This window comes from Emydura macquarii, unplaced genomic scaffold (assembly GCF_026122565.2).
Source record: "Emydura macquarii macquarii isolate MOO-44397 ecotype Brisbane River unplaced genomic scaffold, CSIRO-AGI_Emac_v2 contig_1348, whole genome shotgun sequence".
Classification (NCBI taxonomy): domain Eukaryota; kingdom Metazoa; phylum Chordata; order Testudines; family Chelidae; genus Emydura; species Emydura macquarii.
The window spans coordinates 11,950,691-11,970,339 of NW_027131485.1; the positions used below are offsets into that span (position 1 = coordinate 11,950,691).

The 19,649-nt window shown below is 50.4% G+C and overlaps 1 protein-coding gene across 2 annotated transcripts in view; it reads right to left on the reverse strand.

Annotated features, from left to right (window-relative positions):
- Nucleotides 1-446: 446 nt before the first annotated feature.
- PGAP6 (post-GPI attachment to proteins 6) overlaps nucleotides 447-19,649 on the reverse strand; it is a 41,606-nt gene continuing 22,403 nt past the window's right edge. The window contains exons 7-13 of one of the 2 annotated variants that reach the window (XM_067551177.1): nucleotides 17,142-17,235; nucleotides 16,386-16,509; nucleotides 13,961-14,097; nucleotides 9,212-9,390; nucleotides 7,745-7,891; nucleotides 4,882-4,998; nucleotides 447-4,145 (exon numbers count right to left, since the gene is read on the reverse strand). In XM_067551177.1, the coding sequence (XP_067407278.1) occupies nucleotides 3,849-4,145; nucleotides 4,882-4,998; nucleotides 7,745-7,891; nucleotides 9,212-9,390; nucleotides 13,961-14,097; nucleotides 16,386-16,509; nucleotides 17,142-17,235 (1,095 nt within the window). In that variant the 3' untranslated portion in view covers nucleotides 447-3,848. The other variant, XM_067551178.1, reaches the window with a different exon arrangement.

Sequence of the window (19,649 nt, forward strand, 5' to 3'; positions counted from 1 at the left end):
AGCGCTAACATACACAAGCAATTGCAGAGAAACAATTCCAGAGTATTATATAGATGTTTGGTCAGGGTTCCCCATATGAGAAGGGGAGATCATGGTTTAACTTTTCTGCCAGTAACCCTGGCAGGAAGTGACCATTTCTTTGCCTGCCTGCTCAGTGCTCTGTGCAATGAGGCTGGTGCCCTCAGACTAGTTTTACTGGATAGTTGTGTACACCACAAAAGCCTCCAGCATGAGATGCCAAGGACTGAATGGGCCACAAAGGCTGAATTCCCTTCTTACCTGCACAGAGGGTTTCTACAGCCAGGAAGAGGGCTCACTGGTGGGGAAGGGGAAACATGCACTATTGCAGAGCTTGTTCTATAGACAGATTACTTCAGCCTCTAGGGCACCACCACCACACAATCTTCACTGGTCCCTATGAAAGAAGAGTGACTCGGACCACAGAACTTTATTTTGCTTTTAATTTGATTTCCTGCCCTAGACATACACGTCTAAAATCCCATTCCAGAAAGTGCAATTGCAGATTGGACAATCTCAAGTACAATTACATTTATTAAATTATAAAAACAGTAAGCTTTAAAATTCATTATATAAAATAAAATTAAACCACAAATATTACAGCAAAATATTAAATCTTTAAATATTGGCATCTGCTCAAATGCTACCCGAGGTAATTGACAAAATATTTATTTTTCCCAGTAAAATGATACAAGATCATTCTTTCCGATCGTAGTGTTGGGGATAAAGAGGAATAAGACTAGCAAAATAACGAGAGATTTATCCCCCCACCCATCCCAAATCTCAATGTGCTTCATAGCACTGAAAAAGATATTAAAAAGGCATAAATTGGAGTATTATTGCTCCATCTAGTTAATACGCAGAATCCTAAGAGGAAATGCAGCACTATAACGTACGAAAGAGTTGCAAATAATGTATTACAGTCCTCTAAGGCCAAGTGCTCAGCTTACAACTAAGTTGTAACAACTGAAGGGAAAGTGCCAAAAACTGGATAAAATTATAGGAATCCCAGAGTGTGTGTAATCCTGCTCCAGTGAGGTACAAAATTACTAACTAGGCATTGCTACAAGAGATGAAAGGAATAGTAAAGACAGAGCCTCAAACCTATAGCAGCATGACAAAGACCTACGGATTTGGGACATTATGTCTCAATATGAAAATCCTGTTTTCATGGTGTTTGGAACAACTAAAAAGTCAGACTGCCACAACACACAGTTTTACCACCCAGCCTCTTCTATACTAATTCATACCACCTGTAGCATGGAGTGGAGAGATGTAAGTGTTTCTAAACAGCTTGCAATAGCCACAACCATTTTTTCCTTCCATCTGTGGCTTTTTCATCTAGGTCCAATGAGCATTAATCACTCATCTGTATGTCTGTTTTAAAAAAAATTCATTTGTAAAGAAATATGGCAACCAATGTGAAGTCCTCATCTCTGCTTTTACTCCAGGAGCAAGATGCAGGTCAACTCAGCTTGCAGGTCTTCCCCCAGTTTACCTGCCCAAATCCAGCCCGGCACCCCTGAAGATAGTTTGTTGGAACTTTAAGTTCGCTGGTGACTGGATTAGTTGCTAGAGAAGGTTAAAGCTTGAGCCTGCAAGCAGCTGGCAACAAGCTGGCCTCCTTTTGGTAGCCACAAATTGCACACACAAATAGTCGCAGATGCAATTTTGCTCCTGTAATTTAGTTTGCTGAGGTGTCTGATCCCCTGGTTGGTACATGTACTTAGACATCAGCATGATCTCAGCTGTGGATGCAAATAATTTAACCTGTAGAAAGGGAGGCCTAGTTAAGGGCAGATTGAAAATCTGTCCCACCATGTTCAACAAGACACAGCTGTCTACTACGTGGGATGTCAAAGTCTCATTCCGCCCCCTCCTCCTAAGTCAGACCCTTTCCAGGACTCACCTACCCTCTCTCCACTACCTACTGCAATCATAAGAACTGCTATAGACACCAAGGGCATTTAACCAAGCTCCAGCAGCTGCTGACCTGACACTTAATAGAAACAGGAGTGAAAAGATGCCAACTCCACAGCTCCTTCCGCCTGCGGGCAAAGCACCAGCACAACGTTGCAGGCTCCGGTTCTTCACTGCCTGAAAAGTTATTTTTAATTCCCCTGTCTCTCATGCATGCTCTCATGACCACGCACCGCTCTGTTCACATTGGGGCCTAGAGGAAACTGCTGCCTTGTGTTTAATTTCTCAGAGTGAAGGAACTAAACCCTCCAAAGGGCGCAGACACACACTCAGATAGAATTAAGGTAAACAAACAAACAGGCCCTAAAGCCTTTAGTTGGTAGTTTCCAAACTTTTGGGGGCAGCTACCCCAGTTAACAACCAAGATGCCAGCTGTACTAGTCAGTGCCCACACCTGCCATTCAGTGTCATACTGTGCATGGCACCCTAACTCCCTGGGATCTTCGATTGCTATAAACCCATCTTGCAGCAGGTATGTGACAAGGTCCAGCTCCATCTCTTCCTTACAGGTAGGTGGGGAAGCAGAGAGCTCCAGTGACTGGGAACCATGACAGGGTCTTAGCAGTGTGCACGTCTGTGTGCACATGCTCACAGGTCAAATCTAATTTCCTTGTTAATGATGCTCTGTACCACAAGAAAGAAACACTGTTGGGGTAAGAACAGGCTCATTTTTTTAAAAAGCAAACCAGGGCTTGTGTCCTAAGGGTACTATAAGATTTGGCGCAAGCCCAAATCCAGGGCTGCCCAGGGGCCTGATCCCAGCCTTGTGCAGTCATGGATTGTGCAAGGACACCTATTCGTGATACAGAAACCTGGCATTCCCCTGCACTGCATGATCTGCCCACTAACTGGAATGCAGCTGGCTGGATTTACAAGAGAATACAACAGGATATGATCATTCCCTGATACTACAAGAGGTGTGCAGACAGCCTTGCCCGTGGAGGGCAGCTTAACCCACATGCCTTCTCAAAGCACTCATGATGCTTCTCACCTGTAAATCTTCCTCACTGGAATCCACGTTGCTCACACAGAGCTGCCACCTGTCACCGAAGCCAGAGGGAAGAAGAGGAAGGAAGACAAGTGCCTGAACATCAACACCCCAGAGGGAAGGAGTATTATGGCAACTTCATGGCTCTCCTCGAATTTACCGAGATGGGCCAAAATAGAAGCTTAAATACTAGACCTCCAGAGTGTCAGATCTCTGCTCCCGCATCCACCTTTTTGGTTCTGGGTCAGGTCTATTTCGCCCCTCTGGTTTGGATGTCACTGAAGTCTCAAGAACAGATACGTTATGGTGCCATCAACTTGGATTCTGAACTATAGCCCTAATTCTTCCTCCAACCCAAGCCCCAGCCTCCTCAGGGCTCAGCCCTGAACACCCCTTGTCAGCCCAGCTGGTAATGCTCACCAAAGAGCAATAAGACACCGTTCACCCACAGGACCCTGGCGTGGGGAGCAGGCCAGCAGTTATAGGGACCAATGATCCAGAGCGGACACTTTGAAGGATGGCTCATTACTGCCCCCACAAAGGGCACACAGCAGTACTCGAGATCCCACCAGCTCCAGCTCATACACAGTTGGGGTAACTGCCTTTTCCATGGCAAAGCGAGGTGAGATCACAGGAATTCAAGTGGAAACACAGCCAGGCACCATCCTGGAGCCCTGTGTGAGATGTTCTGGTGCCGGAGCCCTTGCTATGGTTCATAACAGCGAGCCTCAGCCCGGCTGCCATGGCAGGAAGGGAATGGAGCTCTCGTCGTCTTGGTGGTGTGTGGATGCAGGCTATTCCTTTATTTATAAAGGATATTGGAAGCCCCTCCCTGTTCCATGGAAGGGCACACCAGCATGACTCAGGTCACTGCATAGAGCTCCTCGCGGTCATTCTGGCATATCTGATAGCGACAGATGAGCTTCTGTGACCAGGCCCAGGGCTTCTTATGCTCGTCGCGAGGTGGAAGCAGGAAAGACACACTGCTGGCCACCAGGATGTGCCAAATGCTGTGTGTGTAGTAGTAGTTGTCATTGGTTTCCATGAATGCATACACTGATATGGCGACGAAAGCCAAGGTGATCCCAGGAATGAGGTAGAAAACCCAGCGCTTCCATGAGGTGGGGTAGCAGTTCCGGCGCTTCACTCCGTGGTAAACCTAAAGGTATAATACCAGGAAGGGTTAGAGCAACACAAACCCATCTCTTCCATGGGGACCAGCAGATGCTGTACTGACTATGCTCGCACTGTTACCCGGGGATCCAGCCGGGATGGGAACAAACCGATAACTAAGAGGTCTACACTTCCCAGCAAGAGCGGTCACTTGTACCATCTCGGTCCTGAGGAAGGAAGCAAGCCCAGAGCCACCCCAGCATGATGCAATGCCTGGACCTTTTTTTTTTTTGGTATTCAAGGCTCTAAATTCCTTCAGTTAATAGAACAGCCAAGTGACACACTTGAACATGCAAAGAGCAAGGCAATGCCCAAGTCACCGTTGCTGTATCTTTAAAGACACAAAGCACACATGTAGCTGGCAATCACAGCTCGGCCATGAGACGTGCCAGTGAGTTAGTGCTAACACGGCAGCTGGGCTGAGATCTGTAACCTGAGAATTCTTCAGTTAACGTATGGTAACAAGTTAAGGAAGAGACAGAAGGTGAAAGCCCCTGACTCTTCCCCTGCACCTTCCCCTTCACTAGGGTCAGTGCATCCACAGATCCATGAGCTGAGGCAAGTTTGCCTGAGGTCTGCTCTGCAGGGCAGTCAGAGATCTGGTCCCACTCAGCCACTGCAGCAGCTCCTCCCTGCCGCCACCTTGTTGAAAACACGTTTCTCAAAGGAGTAACAAATGGGGCAAAGTCCCAGCCAGATGCCCCTACCCAGCAGTCACTTACCCATGCCATGATCATGATGATAAGAGCAAAAAGACAGGGGCCCATCATGTTCCAAATGCCTCGGCGGTCCAGCTGCAGGGACATGGCAATTAGCAGGGTCCCCAGCACAAAGAGAACCTAAGCCAAGATGAGAAGACAACACTGACATCAGAAACGTACTGACCAGATCGCCTTACAGAGTGCGACACAGCACTGTAGTCACATGGCTCCTCTGGGTGCCAACATCATAACTCAAACACAGGGTGCCTGGCAGGGAGAATCCTGTGGAGAGGTGCCGGAATCTGGACAGGATATGATAGCACAGCATAAAAAATGTCACTTGGTCCTGGCCAGACAGAAGCTCCAGACCCGCCCCACTAATGTGGCTCTGGAACAGCAGGTTCAGTGCTGAGCACCCTGGGATAATGAGAAACTGGAAAGGGTCAGAGAAGAGCAACAAAAAGCTCCTTGGGGCAGGGACTGTTGTGTGTCTACATGGCAGGGCCTGGCCCAGGGCTGCACTCCACAGCGTTTCCCCACACAGATAGTTGGGAAGCTGCAGGAATGGAGTTCTGAGTAGAGATTCCAAGGGCTAAATCCACGGTTTAGCTCAGTGACAGTGAAGAAAGGAGATGCGAACTGAAGGGGGATGGTACAAAGGAGCTAGGGTGAACAGAACCAGTCCGGAGGGGATGATTTGGCTGAATGTATTGCAGCAGCACACAGGCCCCCCATCAGGCTCTGAGTGCTGCACAAATACAGAATAAAATGCAGGCTTTGTCCCAAAGAGCTCACCAGTGATCCTGGGTGCCCAGCCTGAGACACTCGGCCTGCCTGAGGTGCAGAGCCCCCCAGCCCTGTCTGCACCCAGCAGGGCAAGGGCGCTCTAGCTCTGACTAAGCCAAGTGTCTCACTCTGGGCACGCAAAACCATGGACCACTTTGGAAAGTGCCTTGACCCAGGTCACACAGACTGTCAGTGGCAGAGCCAGAAACAGAAGCCAGCTCTCCTACCTACCCCCACCTCTCAGCTTTCCCCCACAGCCCAGCTTTCTGCTCTGGGGCTAGCAGGAAAAGGAACAGGTAAGAAGCCAGTCTCCAGTCAGTTGTGATAAGCAACTTCCTGCCACAGCAGCTCTCCCCCACAGGTCTCAGCCTCAACATTCCCCTGGATTCTTCAGTTAAAACTGAACTCGGCAGTACCAGGGCAGGAGGAAATGTGCCCTTCTCCCCACTCTGTTAGTTGGGAGGGGGAGGTTGTCGGTGTCTTAGGAGAGGAATCACAACGCTCCTGGTGGGTCAGTATCATTTACAAAGAGCCCAGGATTTACAGTCCTGACTTAGCCACACATTCTGACATTCACACACTGAGGCACTGGTGCAGGGAGAATTTGTTTTGAAGTTAGATTAAAATCCTTTCAGCCATTGTAGAAAAGGTTTTTTTTTAAAAAATGGGTGAAAAATACCATTTCCCCACTTCAGAAGACAGCCCCTGGATCTGGTTCTTTGCTTGGTGAGGCCAGGTGTCCCACCGACAGGTGGGCTGGAGGGGTTAAACCGAGCAGGCGTGTTGGCCTCTCCTAGCTGAGCGAGAAGCCAGGCAGTAGCTAGCCCAAGCCTATCAGCCCTTATCTTTCTGCATGCCAGGGATAGCAGCAAAGCACATCACAATGTGGATATTTGAATAACCAATCCTTAGGCCCCATCCTCTAGAGATGAATGAGGCAGTTCATCCCTCTCAGAGCTGTTGCTTCAGGGTCTGCAAGGAGCCTGAGACAAGGGCTGAGAGGATGGAAAACTGCCTATTCATCTCTAGGAGTTAGAGTCTGAAACCTGCTCTGGAGGGCCAGACACTGGCGCAGCTGAGAGTTCTGTGTGGGGAAGGTCCTGCTTTTCACCCCCTCAGCACAGCTCTGCTGTGGTAGCATTGGCAGGGCCCCTACCCAGACAGATCCCAGCCTGCCTGAGGACAGGGAGCCATGGTCAAAGAACAGGAAGGCCCAGTCTCGCCAAAGAGAAGTAACGGCTTTCCCCCTTAGCCCAGCAGATGGCTCACAGGGTGGCCCCATCATTCCAAACAGGGCAGGCTCATGGCCCAGTGGCAAGGCCATAAGAAGCCGGCACCCCAAGCTGGGCTGTGCCAAGAGCCCCAGGTTGCCTTAACTGACATCAAACCAAGTACCAGGGACATTCAGGGGTTTTACACTTATGAACACTGAGAACTGGCGAATCTTTATCACTGACAGTGGTACAAGGGCACAGAGCAGCACACAGCAGTGGGCAGGTATCCTGCAACGCAAGTCAGCCTTTGGCAAGCCACATGCTGCTGCATCACCCCGGCCTGATCCAAAGCCCAGCGAAGTCCGTGGGAATCTTTCCATCAACTACAGCAGCTTTTGGCTTGGGCCCCAAGAGCACCATGGACTTTGCTAGTTTTGACCTGTTCATTATAGAAATGGGGCTCTCTCAAATCGCCTACGTTTAAATGCAAAAAGTCAAGCCCACAACACTGATGCAGGGGGCAGGCTGCTTAGCCCAGCACTCAGGAAGGCAGGAAACACCAGCGTTGCAGTTGAACATGCAGCCTTAGTGCTTGTCTGCATTAGAAATGTTGCACGGGCTTTTAAACTGATCTTGTGAAACTGATTCCCTTTTGTATAGGGCAGGCCTTTGAGCCATGTTGTGTACACATTACAGGAGAACCCCTCCTTGTGAGATAACGGGAATGGAGAGCCTTCGGGTCTATGGCTGTAGGAGATGGGTCAGACTGGCCGGTGGACCGTGAATAAAGAGCATAACAACAGCCCCTTTGGCACGTGCTGATCCTTGAGTGCTTCACGTTACAGTGTGACGGGTGCTTTGTGCACTGAATGCCCGTTACTCACGTATTTTAAGATTTTCTTCACTCGGGCCATACACAGGATCGTCACCCAAATGGCAACCACGGAGCCCAGGAAGTCGCAGTACTGCAGAGTGTCATAATCCATGATGCACATCACAGCGACTCCTGGCTGGTCACACGCATGGTAGAACTAGAGGCAGGGAACAAAAACGAGGAAGTTAAACAGAAATTAAAAGATGCAGTGCCAAATGTGAAATCCCTGCAAGCTGCATGGAAACTTTTTAAAGACACCATAATAGAGGCTCAATTTAAATATATACCCCAAATTAAAAAAAACATAGTAAGAGGACCAAAAAAGTGCCACTGTGGCTAAACAAATAAAAGGAGCAATTAGAGGCAAAAAGGCATCCTTTAAAACGTGGAAGTTAAATCCTATTGAGGAAAATAGAAAGGAGCATAAATTCTGGCAAGTGAAGTGAAAATATAATTAGGCAGGCCAAAAAAAGAATTTGAAGAACTAGTAGCCAAAGACTCAAAATAGAACAGCAAAAACATTTTTTTAAGTACACCAGAAGCAGGAAACTGGCTAAACAACTAGTGGGGCACTGGACGATCGAGATGCTAGAGGAGCATTCAAAGAAGATAAGGCCACTGCAGAGAAACTAAATGAATTCTTTGCATCAGTCTTCACAGCTGAGGATGTGAAGGAGATTCCCAAACCTGAGCCATTCTTTTTAGGTGACAAATCTAAGGAACTGTACCAGACTGAGGTGTCATTAGAGAAGGTTTTAGAACAAAATTGATAAATTAGAGAGTAATAAGTCACCACGACCAGATGGTATCCACCCAAGTTCTGAAGGAATTCAAATGTGAAATTGCAGAACTTCTAACTGTGGTATGTAACCTATCATTTAAATCAGCTTCTCTACCAGATGACTGGAGGATAGCTATTGTGACTCCAAATTTTATAAAAGGCTCCAGAGGTGACCCCAGCAATTACAGGCTGGTAAGTCTAATTTCGGTACCAGGCAAATTGGTTGAAACTACAGTAAAGGACAGAATTATCAGAAACATAGATGAACACTATTTGTTGTGGAAGAGTCTATATGTTTTTTAAAGAAGGGAAATCATGCCACACCAATCTACTAGAATTTGAGAGGGTCAACAAGCCTGTTGACAAGGGTGACCCAGTGGATACAGTGTACTTAGATTTTCAGAAAGACTTTGACAACGTCCTTCACCAAAGGCTCATAAGCAAAGTAAGCTGTTTTAATGGGTCTGTCCTCCACTGGAGGTGCCTGGTTGATGGCAGCGAGCATTCCCAGGAACTGTGCAGGTTATGCGGAAAGAACACCCTCCTGCTAAGCCTTTCCTTCTCAGGTACAGAGCAGCAGGCTACAGAAGTCTGTCACTTTGGGGGTGGATGCAGTGGAGTGGCTATGGCCTCTGGGGAGGGCCCAACACCCCATCAGCTTGCTGCTGGGTGGCAGAGCAAGCGTACATAACCTACCGTGGAGAAGAACATGGTGTAGGTGTAAACAGAGGCCTCCACCAGGTAGTAGCGATACAGAGCAACTGCAATGGCTGGCAGGAACATGAGGTTACTGAGCGTGAGCAGAAGGGTGGCCAGATTCTGTGAACCGATAGACTGGGCTTTAGTGTCATCCGTGCAGCTCCATCCGCCCCAACCTGGCACACAGCAGAGAGAGGTTACATGCCGCATCGGAAACCAATGGCACGTCTCCAGGGCTTCTATAACATGCCAACAGCTGCCCAAGGATTCCCTAGCAAAGGCATACACAACCTATCCCGTGTGACAAATTCCATATCCTCTTGATCTCCTCTCTCCATATCCTGTGGGGGACCAGCTGCACTTGCTGCATTAGTCATCTGTCTACTCCCCTGCTCCTGCCACCCCAGGCTCTGTTGCAGCAGTTCAGCTGGCAGGCAATGAGGCAGACTGCACCTTCGTGAAGGATTCCTGCACTGGGGCGATTCCAATAGGCAATGCGCATTGGTTGGCCAAGTCCAAACTAACAAGAGACAAAGGGACACTATACTCCTTCCTGCTTAGTCAAGGGTCCCAGCAAACATGGCTCCAACTGCACATCTCAAACCTTCAGCCAGTGACACTCCTGCTCTCAGCCCCAGGAGAAGTGGGGTCTCCAATTTACACTAGCACTGCGCCAGTCCCCAAAGCCCAGTGAACATCCCTGCGGATGGTATTTTGCAGAGGTTTCCATACAGCTCCTGTGCAGCAGGGGCTATCGAGGATGGCTGTAGATGGGCTGCACTGGGTATGTCAATCCCTCCTGGAGGTCAGGGCTCTCTCCACCTCCAGAGTGATTCACAACATGCATTCCCTACTCACTAAGCTATATTTCAGACACTGATCAGTGGCTGGGAGCTCAAAGAGAGAGATTCCCACAAAGCCAGGGAACTGGACTGAAAACCAATGCCACAGTTTACAGACGGGGCTGCGTTCTTGTTCCAGGCCCACATGGCTGCAGCCAGACAGTGAGAAAGGAACTGGCTGGAGTTTGAGAACAGCAAGAAGTTTGGGGCAAATTTCACCTCTGTGTCTGTGAGGAGCTTGACAATCTGAGAAAACTGTCAAGATCTGGAAGGATGTCAAGTAATTATGGCGACACCCCGGACTGCAGTGCGTTTGCCAGCCACTTGCTCTGAGCAGTTGAGAGTTCCAGGTCCAGCAGTGTGGTTTAGTTTTGACTGAAAACTGATTCTGTTCATTGACTGGAGCGTGGCACCCATCCAGAACAGGTTTGTGGGGTGAATGCTCAGTTAGGAATTGCAGAGCTCAGGCTAACACTCTCCAGTATTCATTGGCCCTGCTGGGCCACTCATGGAAAGCAAACACAAAGGTCCAAGAGGTGCAAAATGTTATTTGTTCGGCCTCCATGTTTTCAGAAGACGTGGCAGGTTCACCCAACTCTGCAACTTAGGAGGAAAGTCTAGAAGCCAGTCTGTGAAGTCCAAGTGCTGACCCCATTAGAATACAATGAATAGTGTAAAGAGGCAGTACCTATGTCTCAGGAACTGGCTAAGAGCTTCAGGGACATGGCTCTATCCCATTCACTCTGTAACTCTTGGCTGTTCCCTGACTGTTGCAATATGGCTATCCCACAATGGCTACATGGGGCCTAAACACACAGGCAACCAGCCAAGTCATCCTGCATTTTCCTTGGGCTATTTTCTGATTAAGTCACTTGGGAGTCAGGAAATGCAGGTTCTACCCTCAGCTCCACCAGACCATGTGTCCTGGGACAAGTTACCTGCCTTTGCTGGGTCATCTAGTGCATGGGACATGCTGCCTGCCAGGGAAGCTGGGAGGATTGATTCACTGATATCGCAAAATGCTTTGAGAACAACAGAGCCAACTATGTCTAAAGCCAGTAAGGGCAGAGCACTAGCAGCTGGTGTTCTGCATGGCTGCATTACCCCAGCTGGGCAGTCTGGCTCTTCACCACCACCACCACACAATGAGACAGGCTCATCTGCTAGCTGGGAGGCGACTTTTGCCATACAGGACAGGCCACAGCTTTTACCGCCCTTCCCCCCCTTCGCTCCCCCACTAAGATACACAAACATGCAACATTTCCCTTCCCTAAACCAGCCCCTGCCGAGATGTCCCATGCTGAGCTAGGCTCATGACCCCTGCCTGCAGCCCGGCCATGCAGCTAACATACGGCTGAATTGTTTGTACGAGGGGTTGGGCATCTGAGATTTGTTACTTGAGATCAACTCACCCCAGATGCTCTCTGGGGGAGGCACCTGCAGTCCCTCCAGAAGGCTCATGCAGCCAGCCCAGCCAGGCATGGTGGGCTGCTCCTGAAGTTTGTTGGCCAGCACTCTCGGAAGAGCTCTGCTCGCAGGAGCCCAATGAAAATCACATCTGTGCTGTTCTCAAGAACCAGGTGGAAATGAATGTTGGGTGGGGCTCGGCAGCTCTGACTACCTGACACCCGCCACCAAGCAGGCAGGCAGTCTCCACGCAGTAGGTGATACCTGACTGCTCGCTCCTAACACACAGCTAGGGCAGCCCAGCTTCTGCTCAGCGACGGCATGAACATTTCAGCAGAAGGCTGCTGCGGCTCAGCATTTCCCCGAGGCTGCCTTGTGGGTCCCAGAAACCAATTCCTCCCTGGGGAGGGCGGCCTCAGAACCAGGGATGAGGGCCTCCATCTCCCCTCGCTCACGCCAGCGTAACTCCACCACCGGCAGCATCGGCACTCCGGGGCTAGGCCAGTGCAGCAGAGAACCAGACCCCCTGTTCTGCATGGTCTGTGGGGACAGGAGGTGCCAATCAGCCATCCCTGCACCAGGGGTTAGTGTCTCCCCCACGACCTACCTGGGACCCAACCCCTCTCCCCCACCCGAACAGGCTGGGGGCTCCTGCACCATATCTCCTGTGGCAAACGGCTGGCTCCACCCTAGTGGGTCTCACACTCTTGCCTCTCGTAGTGGGCCAGGGCGTCTCCAGTCACCCCGTCTTCCCCGAGGAGGGGGGCAGGGACCCGGGCCCACCCACTCCTCCAGGTCCCAGCCCAGGGGCCCTATGAGAAGCAGCTGTGCGCTGCTGGCACCGTGTTCCCAACTGCAATCTCTTCCCCTGGGCTAATTTTCTCCCTCCTTCTGGATTCTTCAGCCCGGTACCTTCCTCCTGTCTGCTCCTCCACACAACTCAGCGCTCCTGTACACAACCCAACCCAACTCAGCTCAGCTCGGCACGGCACTCCTCCTCCTCCGGCTCGTGCTCTGTCTCTCTAGAGCAGAGGGTTTTTATCAGGCACCTAGCTGGGTCTTAATTGGTCTCAGCTGCTCCCAACTGCCCTCTAGTGCAGTGTTTCTCAATTGGTGTTCAGCGGAACCCTGGGGTTCCCCGGGAACACTGTTAGGGTTCCACGAGAAAGTGACATCACGCCGCTGAGAGCAGCTGTTCTCCGTGCCACCGAAAAAGGGAAGATGTCCCGGATTTTTCGGCGGAAGGTATTGAGTATGAGTGTAATTTCTCTGCGGAGCCTAAAGGGTTCCGTGGGGAAATTTAATTGAGAAACGCTGACCTAGTTGTTTGTATATAATTTGCTTATTTTGACATTTTTTTTGGCCCCATATGTAAAAATACTGTTAAGAGTTTGGGGGGTTCCACAATTATTTAACAAGTTCAAAAGGGTTCCGTGGCCAAATTTAATTGAGAAACACTGCTCTAGTGACCCTGCCTAGTCTACCTGGAACAGGGCCCTGAGCATTCTGGGGCTTACATACCTCCTTTCCACCACTCTCCTACTGCCCTCTGCCCTTGCTATATCACACTCTTCATCTGGTTAAATTGATTAGCACTGATGCCTCAAGACCTCCACCAGTGCACTGGCTGAGTTTCCCCACCCAGGAACCAGCACAGGTTGCCTGAAGCCAGATACCCCGGGGGCTACATGGCAATTGTGTGACCCCCAGATTGCCTGGCTAGCCTGGCACAAGCGTGAGGAAGGCTGAGAGAGGTTTGGGACTGCTACGCTGGGGGCAGCCGCGCTAGTGGACAGCAGCCAACTAGCCAGGCCTATTTCAGCCCTTTGTAATAAACTGCCCTGGGAGTTATGGAAGAGACCTGCTAGAGCAGGTGTCTGTGCCCGGGCCTCTCACGTCCCTGGAGCAGGCACTGTCACGGAGCTGCTCCCATGGCCATCCATGCACAACGTTCACACAACACGCTCACAAACCCAGCCACAGCCCAAGCGGTCTGGTACCATGGCCTGATGCATGCTGCAGCTCAGCTGCTCGTTAGTGACTATCTCGGGCCTCCTGAGGCCAGGAAACACCCAGAAGCTCTTTGGGGAATCATGGGCCTCTCACCCTGAGATGTGCCTTGTCTTGCTGCCAGCAGCCTGGCCCAGGAGGGCCTGCATTGCTGTCCTTTAGTGAGGCTGAGGGAAGATCACTGTTCTGGTACTACTTTCATAAGGAAAGGGAAGCTGGGCTCAGAGCAGCAAGTGCTGCAACCCTTCCCCAGGTGTTTCAAGCTGGAGGGGACTGTAGCCACTGCAGGGGGGCTAGTCCAGTGCTCCTCACTAGCACAGGGGTCTCTGAGCACTGCCTGTGCAGGGCCTGCACAGGGGCTGTAGTTACACTCTCCAGCTACAGCAGCCCCAGCACTCTGCTACCTGCACAGTAGAGTCCCTGCACACAGAAGTGGCCATGCAGGCTGCCGTAAGGCTGGCCAAGGCTCCGGAGAGAGGGGACTCACCAGCTTTACAGCTGCAGCTGGCGTAGAGGTAGCCATGTCTTCTCAGGAGACTGCACTGTCCGTACGTCCCACAGTCATCAAAGCAGGGGGTGAGGTATGCGGAGACGGTCACTTTGGCTTTCGCTTGGTTACATTCACTGCAGCCAGAGGAGATTCCACTGTCAGATGAGCCTGAACGTGCCGAGGTGTCTGCATGTTAATCCCCTCCCCAGGGTAACACACAGCTTGGAGCCCCTTCCCTGCCCTGAGGCCAGGAGATCTTGGGGTTAACGTCCACCAGGCAGTCCACCCGCTCAGCGTACTGGGCTGCCAGTGACCTGATCTCTGCTCGGAGACTCACTCCTCTCCTGGGGCTGGAGAAACGCTGCAGACCGTGGACACCTCTCCAGGAAGCCAAACCCCCTCCCCACTCCTCATGCTTTTTAGCCGCCATAACTGTCTCCAACGGAGAGATGTGCACAGCTTCCACAGCCTCGTAGACCGCAACGATAAATGGGGGTGGGGAGGGTGTTTGGGGGGTTCCTCAGCTAGCTGGGTAGCGAAACCTCCTCTCTGGGTATCACGGAAGAGCCTGACCCCAATTGACCCATCCCTCCTGTCCCCACCAGGAACCCAAAGCAGGACCGGACTCTACAGAGTACTTTTGAGAGCTCTGGACAATCTCCTCTGAAATCTCTCTGGGAAGAACACTTCCCCCCAGTCCCTGGCTGCACGCAAGAGTGACATTAACATTCCAGCACCACCCCGCCCCAGGTACCTCCCACCTCCAGCTACTTCCTGTTGGTATCCGCAGAAGCACAGCAGGAATGGGAGGGTTGCGCAGCACTCAGTGTGAGGGTGGGGGCTTCTCTTCCATTGACCTAGACATAGGACATGCTGGAGGGTTCTGGCCTGGCCGATGCTTAGTGACCTGCTCACTGGCCTTAATTGGTTCTCAAGGACCTTGGCCAAAGCGTTCAAACCTGGGGGCCTGAATCCATCTGGAAGGGACCTGGGCTGGCAGGAGGTTCCATCCAGGTGCCAATCCATGGCCATGGGACCCTGGTTGCAGGACCCCAACTTTGGGCATCTTGGCCACGGTGCCCCTTTGAACCGTGCTCACCCTTGTTTCACAGAGAATGTTTTGCTGTTGACAGAGAGAAGGACCTGGCTGGGACACTGATTGCTGCATGGGGCAGAAAGGAGTTGATGGGGCACTGGCTGCATGCCCAGCAAGTGGGCAGAGCAGCCATTTCACACTGTGGACAACTTGTCAAGCTGGAGATTGACTAGTGAGCTGGCTGTATGGCAAAGGAACACAATCAAGCTAGGGTGAATCTACCCCAGGGTGACTGGCTCAGCTGCCTGGCTCCCATCCTGTCCATCTGGGCAGAGCAATTGCTTCCCTTTAATCCCATTTCCCCTCACCACCTGCAGCCCCTGCCTCTTTGGTCTCATCCCCTGTGTATGCACTGTTCCTCCACGGTGAGATCAGCAGCAGAGCAGGTTAATTTACACCAGAGAAGTGAAGCAGCTACACATCCTGTGCAGACCAAATTCAGCTGGCCAGAGCAAGACAGTAGACACCCTGAGGTCCACCATCCTGCTAGCTGGGAGAGTCAGTGCTCAGTGACTGGGACATGAGTTACCACTGAGGTGAAGCAGCACAGCCAGCTACCTGGACAGGTCTCACAGAGCCCCATGATCCATCCAGGGCAGAGTTTATTTGACAGTGATTGGATATTTCTGACCAGCAGCTGCACTGTCCAACTCTCAGTGAAGGGACAGTGACTTCAGCCTCTGCAGGTCTCAAACGACAGAGAAATACTCCCAACCTAAGGCTGCAGAGGCCCCTGCGGAGCTGTAGGGCAGTGGTTTTACTTTCATTTAGAGCAGCAGTTCTCAACCTTTTTTTCCCCCGAGTACCACTCGGGTCAGGTACAGTCAGGTCAAGTACCACTTTACCTGACTGTACCTGACCCGAGTACCACTTGGGGAAAAAAAAGGGGGGGGGACTTTCGGCAGCGGCGGGGTTTCGCGGGGGGACTTTCGGCGCGGATTCGGCGACGCAGTACAGCTCGCATACCACCCAGCCTTCTTCGAAGTACCACCAGTGGTACGCATACCACCGGTTGAGAACCGCTGATTTAGAGCATGGATGTTTGCAGCAACTCTGCCCTATCAGGTGAAAGCCAGACTCCATGGCCACTAAGAGAAATCTTTCTTGCTTGCAAGAAAGCAAGCCAGCATCAACCTCCGCCACTGCCTTCTCCAGGTGGGAGCAAAGGGGCATCCTGATCCTGCTTCACGCTAGTGGCTTTCTGGTGCCAGGTAGGGTACCCCGCAGCAGAGCACTAGGCTGCGCAGTGCTGCATTTTGTCTGCATGGTGGCATTTGTCGAGGGGAGCAGAAATCGGGGGTGCCCAGCCAGCCATGAGACACTCACCCCTGGCCCTGTGGACAGACGAGCTGCAGGGAAAGGAACCAGTTGTCCGTCTCTGGGTAGGGAATAATTAGTGTTGCTTCTGTGGAGGACGCAGTCACATTCATAGGGTAGCCCTGGAAAAAAGCTTCAAAGAAAGAGGGTGTTTGCCATTAGTTACAAAATGTGGCTAAGAACTCCCAGGGTCTCCGGAGCTTTGGGGGGGTGGAGGACGAGAGAGACACAACAAGTCCCATAGAAATACGAGGCGGAGACCAATCCCCTGCCCTGCGGAGCAGTAGGAGATACATTCCCCATGGCAGCCTGCATCTCTCCTCGACTGATTATTCCCTCGAGATCAGAGCACACCAAGGAGCCAACCCTCATTACTGGGGATTAGGGGCAATGGGAAAGGCCCATACCCTACACCTGAGCACTCTCCAAGGCCCCAAACCCCACGAAGGACACTGTCCAAAGAGCCCCACTAGTTCAGCTCCGCTGGTCCTCGCAGCATTGGGAGCACAGGTGCAGATGGGCTTGGGTGTCTCTGCTGTATAACGCTGTATGATGCAACCCTGCTCATAGTGGGAGGAGTCAGTGCTTAAATCACGAGGAGCAGCCAGCTACCCACTGCAGCAGCATCCCCGACGCAGCAGTACATGAAGTGCTGCCAGGCTCCAGCGCCAGCCACAACATCCTGCTGCTAGAACCCTAATAGTACATAAGGAATACAAGCAGATGCACGCAGAGCCCCAAGCTGGGTGCCCGCTGTGCCTGTACCTGTGTCGCAGTTGTGTGTGGTATTGAGGGTCAACACTGGAGAGGCAGCACTCACACATGCGAACACGCTAGCATTGCCTATGCTCAGGAGAGTCTGCAAACAAAACACACAGGGTCTGAAACAACATTAAGATGACCCCTCCTCCCAAAGTTACCCCTCCCACATCACCACCTTGCCCCTTCCCCCGACATTACCCAGCTATATCTCCTCACACCTCCCCTAAACGGAGCACTGGGCATCAGAGTTTGTAGAACAAACCCATTTGGCAACATTTCACTGGTCTCTGTGCCAGCCAGGCTGGGACACAAGTAGGGACTCTTGCTAAAAAGACCTATTTGCGAGTCACAGACACCCACGTGAGTCACAGACACCAACGGTTTTGCTGACTTGATGTTCCTGCTCTACACAAATGCACATCATACATCATTTGAAAGCTTAGTGCATCTGCTTTAAGATGAGATGTGATGTGGAGCTGTCAAGTGGTGCTGTTACCACAGAAATAGGGCTAAACAATGACATTATCAGCAAGCTAACATGGCCACTTTAAATTAACTAACAAATGCAAATATTTCAATGACTCTATGCATCATTTCATGACATAAAATTGGATTTCTTTGTGACCTCAAAGCATCACAACAACAATTCAAATGGGAAAACAACATCTAATACTAAATTTCTACCGGTATCATTGAAATATAATAGAAGCGGTGATATTTCTAGTCAATACTGTCATCTTGTTCATCATGACAATCTGTGTTGAGAATGCATGGTTACCATTGCCTTGGCATGTACAGGGTTCTGTGCAGGGAAGATTGTGTGAACCACAGACAACTGGATACTAGGAAAAACTTTTTCACTAGGAGGGTGCTGAAGTACTGCAATGGATTACCTAGGGAGGTGGTGGAATCTCCATCTTAGCGGTTTTTAAGGCCCGGCTTGACAAAGCCCTGGATGGGATGATTTAGTTGGGGTTGGTCCTGTTTTGAGCAGGAGGTTGAATTGATGACATCCTGAGGTCCCTTCCAATCCTAATCTTCTATGATTGTGCCTGTACCAGGAAGGGTGCAGCACAAATAAGGTTATGGAGAAGCTCAGATGCCATTGGCCCTTGAAGAATATAAGAAATAGTTCATCATCCACATTTTTCTAGCCATGTTGCAATAGTGACCCAATACCTGGTTTCCCTTTGTGCAAAAATATCCAAATCTTTGTTTGCCAAAATGCTCTTTTGACATGTTCTTCAAAACTGTCCACCCATGGACAGTGGTTGTAGTGGTACCAGACATGGTGGTAGTTCAGCTGGTGACTTGTCCTTTTTGATGACTAGATTGAGGCATAGACAATTCAGGTTTCTGTGGGATCTCCTTTTCTCTCTCTCTGGTCATTCAGCACTGATACTAACCTCCTTGCTGCAGAAATTGAGGCTTGTCCATCACTCTCCCCCGACATGTCAGATATCTTGATGGGGCGGAAGAAGCTGTGTCCGCTCAGAGTCAAGTGCGCCTCTCACAGTTCTCTCTATTTGTTCTTCACCAACATCTGCTATTTTCAGTAGAGTCTGTTGTACATCTGATGTGACATGCAGTCCAGTAGATATATTGATAAGCATCTGTGGACACAATTCAGGGTTTATCATATTTTTGCTGACATGGTTGTTAAGAGCTGCAACATGCTCTTCATTCCTCTTTAGTGCAGATGCAAGGACTTGTGTGTGGAATGCTTCTTGTTAAGCCACTTCTCTCTCTCACAGCTTTTGCATTTTCACTCAAGACATGTCTTGTGAGGGTCCATCTGACAAGAGCTGGCTTCTTGTCAGTCCTACAATTCCACTGCTGCCCTTTGAGTCTTTGATGACCACTTTCTTTGTTCCCACGTCACTTCAAATTCCACAGACAGAACCAGGAGTCTGACGTACAACAAATGCCCCAGATTCAAAGGCACTGTGTACTTCTTCAGGGAGATTTAACATATCAAGAACGTAGACTGGTACCCACCTATATACTTGGGCGTGTTTGCAATAAAGTATGCAATGCTGTGCATGTAGGTGAAGATTCCAATCATCCTCTCACACTGCATGGACATTTAGCAGCAGTATCTGCATAACCTGGAGAAAATGATCCCAGAAGTTGACTGTAAGAGGGTTGGCATACTCCCATGTCTGAAATTCCACCAACAGCGGTTGCATATGCGGAATCACAACATCATCAAGCTCTTTAACAATATGTTGTAAGGACTCAGTATCTTCAGACTCAAACACCTTTTGAATGTCAGCCAACATTCACCAGACAAATGCTGGAACTACATAGAATCATAGGGCTGGAAGGGACCTGGAAAGGTCATCTAATCCAGTCCCCTGCACTCATGGCAGTACTAAGTAATAGCTAGACCATCCCTGACAGGTGTTTGTCTAACCTGCTCTTAAAAATCTCCAATGATGGAGATTCCACAACCTCCTTAGGCAATTTATTCCAGTGCTTAACCACCCTGACAGTTAAGAAGATTTTCCT